General features: G+C 58.3%; 1 protein-coding gene across 3 annotated transcripts; it reads left to right on the top strand.

Moving 5' to 3' along the window:
* Window positions 1-1,166: 1,166 nt before the first annotated feature.
* Window positions 1,167-5,545, top strand: VAMP5 (vesicle associated membrane protein 5). 3 transcript variants are annotated; one of them, XM_044417398.1, is made up of 3 exons: window positions 1,167-1,330; window positions 4,500-4,637; window positions 4,992-5,545. In XM_044417398.1, exons 1-3 carry the CDS (start codon window positions 1,328-1,330, stop codon window positions 5,178-5,180), a joined length of 330 nt encoding a protein of 109 aa, XP_044273333.1. In that variant the 5' UTR covers window positions 1,167-1,327; the 3' UTR covers window positions 5,181-5,545. The 3 variants fall into 3 exon arrangements, with proteins under 3 accessions (XP_044273333.1, XP_044273332.1, XP_044273331.1); XM_044417397.1 differs by lacking the exon at window positions 1,167-1,330 and adding an exon at window positions 2,621-2,950; XM_044417396.1 differs by lacking the exon at window positions 1,167-1,330 and adding an exon at window positions 3,546-3,781.
* Window positions 5,546-6,139: the final 594 nt, after the last annotated feature.

Genomic DNA, 6,139 nt, shown 5'->3' on the forward strand with positions numbered 1-6,139 from the left:
AAATTCGGCTGCCAGGCTCCGAGAGGAGAAGCTCCTCGTTATTCCCTCATGGTTTCTCCTCAGCCCAAGACTGGGAAGTTTGGCTGGAGAAGATAATTGCATGACAGGGAGGGAGAACTCAGAAAGCGTTACCCTCAGCGGAGGAGGGACTTTCGTGCCTGGAAGTTAGTGAAGGACAGACCTGAGTTTCTCCTGATGTGCCCAGCCATGGGCTTGGGAAGGCGGCAGCTCGGTGACCCTGAGAGAAAAGATGCTGCCAGTGTACGTTTGCATTCCTGTAAGCTGTGATTAAAAGGGTAGCTGTTTTTTCCTCGGGGCTCCACTTCGCCTGCTTTGCACAAGGAGTGCTTTCCTGCAGAATGGAGCTTTTCCCACCTCACTCCCTGGAGTGCTTGCCTAGCTACTGCCAGAACTAACCCCCACTTTGGTGGAGCACGTTTTCTGGCTGACCGTCTCTACCTCAGTCCATGGCACCGCATCGCAGCCACGTGGTCCTGTAAATCAAAACAGTCTTGTGCCCCCAGCGATCTTTTCTTTATGTTGCTGCTTGCCTTCAAATCCAAGGAAATTCTTCCGCTCGCGAAAATGGCAGGCAGCGGCCCCTCAGGTTAGACCACAAACTTCAAGAAACTGCAAGGACTTACAGGGTTTAGTTCCTGGTTCTCTCGGAGCCCTGTGCGAGGTTTCGTGCAAACAAGGCAGCGTGGACCGCTCCGAGGTCGTCGCCTCCCGGCCCGGCCAACCCTCCTTTCGGGGCCCCAGCGAGGACCGAAGCAAGACGGCGCTTTTGCGCCCGTTCCCAGGCGCGTCGCCCTGCCCTGCCCTGCGCTTCCGCGCGGCTCCTCACCGGACGATGGGCTCCGGGGACCGCGGACTCGTCTCCCCCTCCGGCTGTCCGGGCCGGCGGCTGGCAGCCCTGGAGCCGCGCGGGGGGCGCCCGGTCCGCGGCGCGGCCGGGTGAAGAGTCGAGCGGGCCTGCTTGGCCCAAGGGCAGGCGGCTGGCCCCGCGCCAGGCTGGCCCCGCCGCTTCGCGGGAGCCCGCCCCGGCCGGGGCTGCGCTGTCGCGGCCGGGGGGGCGGGGCGGGGCCCCTCCGCTTCCGGGGGTCCCGCGCCGCCCGTCGTGCGCGCGCCCCTCCCTTCCTCGGGAGGAGGCGGCGGCGGCGGCGGCGAAGGAAAGCGAAAGGAGAGCCTCGCCGGCGCCTCCTCCGCGCGTCTCGCTCGCTCGCTCGCTCGCTCGCTCTGGCCCGGGCGGTCCGCCGGCGCAGGGAGACGCCGCCGCCCGCACCGCCGCCCCGCGCCGCGCAGCCCCCGACGGACGGCGCCCGCCATGGTAAGTACGCGCGGCGACGAGCGGGACGGAGCCGCCTTCCTCCGCAGGTCCGGAGAGGCGCCTCGCCGGCCGCCGCGCGCGTCTCGCGGAGCGGCCGCCCCTCTTCCGACGTGCGTGTCCCCCGGGCCGTGCGCCGTGGTGCGGGGCGCTTCCTGGGCGGCTCGGGCGCGCTCCACGGCCGCAGCTTGCGGGAGGAGGCGGCCGTCGCGGCGCAGGTTTCCGACCTGCCGAGCGGAGGCTGCGCTCCTATACTCGCCTACCTGGGAGGGAGCCCCCCCTCGGATCGCGCTCAGGGCCTCGTGCGGATCGCGGCGTGGCTGCGCTGCCTCCTTCGACAGGGTCGCCTGCGGCCCTCCAGGCGCGCTCTGCCGGGCGGAGGACGCCCGACCTTGGGGGCTGTCCTGCCGCCTTTGCAGCGCGGGACGGGGGGGGGGGGGCTGGACCGCTTTGGGGGCGTTCGCCACCCCATTCGCAGGACAAGCCCCCGAGGCGGTTGCTGGTGGTTTTCATTTATTTATTTAGGAGACTTCTATGCCGCCCCATTCGCCAAAACCTCGGGGCGGCTCAGAGCCATAAATAAACTTCAAAATAGAATAATATAAATTAACAATATAAATTAAGTCGCCCTGGCCAAAGAATAAAATGAATAAATAATATTAACAATTAAAATAACATTTGAATCAAAAGGTCTTCACCTGGCACCGAAAAACAAATGACGCCGGCGCCAGGCGGACCTCTCTGGGGAATGGTTGCATTACAATGGTTGCATTGCATTGCTCGGCTTTTCCTTCCTCAGCATCCCCAAAATTCGGGTGATGCAGCAGTGGGCGGGTTCATGCAGCTCTTTGTCGACCTGTCCGGCTGGGGGCCAGCAGGGCCTTTTCCTGGCCAAGTACATGCAGAGTTGTCCTCCCTGCAGGGAGCCTGCTCAGCCCATTCCTCTGCCAGGACAAGCCCGGTTTCCCCACTACCCGCTGGGGAGCCATGCAGGCTTTTTGGAGGGGACTGATGCCGCAGCAGCCCCAGTGAAGGAAAGACCTTGCGGCCGGCCCACACGCTTCTCCCCGGCTGTCCCAAAGCGTTGCCAGCTCCGAGAAGGCCTCGTATGGGGTCACCCTTTTCCATAGCCAGGGCGCTGCACCCACTCAGGGTCCCGAAGGCCTGGGGCCACCTCGGCACAAGGGGGGCGCTGGGCACAGGCGTAGGTGGGCGTGCTGTTTCCGCATGCGTGCTGCGGGGTGGAAATTCACTGCGAGCAGAAGGCCCAAGAGCCAGTTCCTTGTTCTCTTGTTTACTTCCTGCTGTCATGGGCAGGAAGGAGCATGTCACCAGATGGGGCTCCCAGCTCTTCTGCAGCCTCTGAGCTTGACTGCCTGCCCCACGCACTGCATGTGTCAAGGTGGGGTGGGGCTTTCCACCTCCCATCCCAGAGGACTGGCAGAGGGGAAGGGGGCACTGTCCGGTACCCAGGGACAGGACCTTCTGCCGGGCTGTCTTTCTCCCTCTTTCCCAGAAAGATTCCTTTCCCAAAAGCTGCTGGAGGTGCCCTTTCTCCTTCCTTGCTTTTCCTGACCCACACGACGGTGTCCCGCAGGCATGGCGGCCATCTCCGCAGGGCAGGTTTGTTCATATGCCCCCTTTCCAGACAGGATGTGGCTTGTCCAAGACGGTGTGGGCCGTAAGTGGGTGAATGAGCCTCCACTTTCCTCTTGGCTGCAGGAGAGGGTGAAACTGCCCCAAGCAGATGGTTGATGCATCCTCCCTGCTTCCTACCATCTTTCTCCCCATCCCTGGAAAAACAGTGGACTGCTGGTGTATTTTCGGATTCAGCCACCTATAGGGATGTGGTTCTGATGAACTGCAGAAGCTGCCTGCACATGCGTGGGTTCCAGCAAAGCGTGCCACAAGAATGGGTTGTGCACAATTAATTCCCTCGTGGGGTTTTTGCTTCTGAGCACATCCGAGCCATTTCCTGTCCAGGCCCTTTTTCTGCTGCTAAGTGTGTCTAAAATAAACAGTGGGAACTTGGCTGGCCAGAATAAACAGCCCTGTCTGGCCGCAGGTTGGTTTCCCCTGCCGGCAGGCAGCCCAACACTTGAACAAGGTCCTTCCTGGCATGCGAGACCGTATCCTCGTGATGCCAAAGGCCCCTTAGGACCAGGCCGGATACCCATTCCTGAACTTGGGTGTTCAGGAAGGGAGTCTGAGGCAGCTCCAAGAAATTAAACCTTCAGCCTTACTTGACAAACTGAAAGCCAGTCAGTCAGTGGTCCCAGACGGCATCCATCCTGGAGCTTGAATCTGAAATCGCTGGCCTCTTACAGAAATCAGTGCTCTGTGCTTGAGCCCACCCTCTGCACCCGAGGACTGCAGAGCAGCCAGTGAAGCACCAGCTTTCAAAAAGGAATGCAGGCAGGTCTGCACAGAGTGGTCAGCTTACTGCTTTTCGAGGTAAATTTGCTGGAAGTGTTATTAAAGATTGAATTGGCCTGGCTGGAGGCAAGAGGGCTTTGTGGTTCTACAAACGGAATGTACCAGCTCCAGGTTTACTACAGGGAGACTTGATTCCCTTTCCACGGAAGACATGGTTGATCACCCACAGCCAGGTTTGGTGGCCCCTGGCACCAGAAAGGGGCACTTTTGCTGGGCTGCCCAGCATGTTCCCAGCTGGGTTTGATTTCCTGTTTTCAAGGTAATTTTGTTACTCTGCTGGATTGATCAATGTCTGAGTATGCCTGCCTTTTTAGTGTTACTTATTTTATTTTATGCTTTGTCAGGAGGAACAGCATATATATTACATAATGCATTCATAAAATTAAGCCAGCTGTTGAGCACTTTCCTCTTAATAAAAACTAACCAGCAATTTGGATGCCAATTCCATTGCCTTAATAAAAAGTCTTGCATTCGCATTACAGAGGAAACACCAGTAGTTTGAAAACTACTGCGGGAATGGGGGGGGGGGGGTTTGTGATGACTCTGCTCACAAGCGGTTAAGGAAAGCTGCTTGTAATTCTAGAGGGAAGATTGCATGCCTGGCCAACAGGCAGGGCAAACTTCCCCCACCGGTCATGTTTGTTTACATCCTCAGAAGCCTCGCCCTGTGCCGTGCAGGCCCCCAGCCCCATTTCTGCAGGCTCTTACGCTCTAGCCAACCTTTCTCTTTTTGCAGGGGGAAAATAGGTTGAAGCAATGCCAGGAGGCAGCAGAAGAGGTGACCGAGATCATGTTAGAAAACTACACAAAGGTGCTGGAGCGCGATGGAAAACTTCAGGACCTGGATGAAAGGGCAGACCAGCTGCGGGACCAGGTGTGATGGCGGGACGTGGCCCTTTTCCTAGGCCTTGTGACTGGAACTCTGCTTTTTTATATTCTGCAAAAGCCAGCGTGCTCTAAGTGCTGTGGTTCCCCTCCCCAACCCCAAGCCAAACACCCTTCCTGCAGTGCTGTTGCAGAAACGGAGCTGGGCCAGCAGCCCTGTCCTTTCCCTCGACTGATCCCAGAGAGACCCCCATGCTTTGGGAAAGGCCTGGGAGCACCTGGTGGCTCCTGCTAAAGCTAAGCATGCACCACTTTGGCCAGGAACTTGGATGGGGGACCACGCAGAGCCCTGAGAAAGAGTCGGGTATGTGGGAGACTTTATCCCTTCTGTATTCTGTTCCAGAGCTCGGCGTTCTGCAAGACATCAAAAGCCGTGGCTGAGAAGAAGCGCTGTGAGAACGTGAAATACAAGCTCATCCTGGGAGCTGTCGTCGTGGGGATTGTCCTCCTGCTGGCCATCATCCTTTCCCTCACCCTTCCTGGATCCGGGAAGCAGGAAGCCCCAGCCAAGTCCAGCGCTGGGGGAGACTGAGTGCCTCCCCCCCGGCTCCTCGTGTGTGCACTGCAGATGCCATTTGGGCCTGGGCAATCTGCACTTCTAGAGCACTAAGGAAGCAAGCCAAGGGGGCAACGATGCTCCAGCATCCAGAAGTATGCTTGGATTGTGTAGCTGATTGTTACAGGCACTAGTTCTGGGAATTTTGAAATGTGAAAATTGGTACTTCCCACAGAGGTACCAGCTTTACAACTGTAGCCCTTTAGCACTAGCAAAACTAATTTAGGCTGCATTTTTATGCTCATTTACCTGCAACTAAGCCCTCTGAACGCAATGCATGTTACTTTTGAATAGATAAGGCAAGGATTGTACGATTAGATAAACAACTGCATTGTATTCCATCTTCACTGTTTTGCCAGTGCACATGTTCCAATCATCACGTTCATTAATAGACAATCCCTTTTTTCTCTCCACAGTGGTACCTCGGCTCACGAACGCCTTGGTTCACAAACAAATCAGGTCACAAACAAACATTTCTGAACAATTCTGACTTGGGTCGCGAACACCGCTTTGGGTGGAGACCGAGATGGTAGCCATCTACCCCCCCGCCGCCCAGTGGGGAGATGCCCACGATCGCAGTTGCTTTTGTGCAGGGAAGGCGTCCGTGATCAGAGGCGCGCTGCTGCAGGAAAGACGGGAGCAGCGGAGCAGAGCCGCGGGGGAGACGGCCGAGATCCCGCCTGTCTTTCCTGCAGGAGCCGCCTCTGATCAGGCACGCCTTCCCTGCAGGAACGGAACCGCAATCGCGACCATCTCCCCACCCCAGCACACCGTTTGCGCCCGTCTCTCCCTCCCTCAGTGCGCCCACCATCACGCCCGTCTCTCCCCCCCACCCCCCAGCGCATCGCATCGCATCACATCGGGGTGGGTGCCTGCAGGGATGACAGGCATGTGCAGGGATGATGGGCGCGATCTCAGGCGTGCTGGGGGGGGGG

Source organism: Varanus komodoensis, unplaced genomic scaffold (genome assembly GCF_004798865.1).
Source record: "Varanus komodoensis strain SLA01 unplaced genomic scaffold, ASM479886v1 scaffold88, whole genome shotgun sequence".
Taxonomy (NCBI): Eukaryota; Metazoa; Chordata; class Lepidosauria; order Squamata; family Varanidae; genus Varanus; species Varanus komodoensis.

What these genes read in the sequence shown, in the direction of transcription:
- VAMP5 (XM_044417396.1), top strand. Translation starts at nt 3,737, where the DNA reads ATGCAGGCAGGTCTGCACAGAGTGGTCAGCTTACTGCTTTTCGAG. An exon ending in TCAGCTTACTGCTTTTCGAG is followed by an intron (nt 3,782 to 4,499) that starts GTAAATTTGCTG and finishes CTCTTTTTGCAG; the next exon opens with GGGGAAAATAGGTTGAAGCA. An exon ending in CAGACCAGCTGCGGGACCAG is followed by an intron (nt 4,638 to 4,991) that starts GTGTGATGGCGG and finishes ATTCTGTTCCAG; the next exon opens with AGCTCGGCGTTCTGCAAGAC.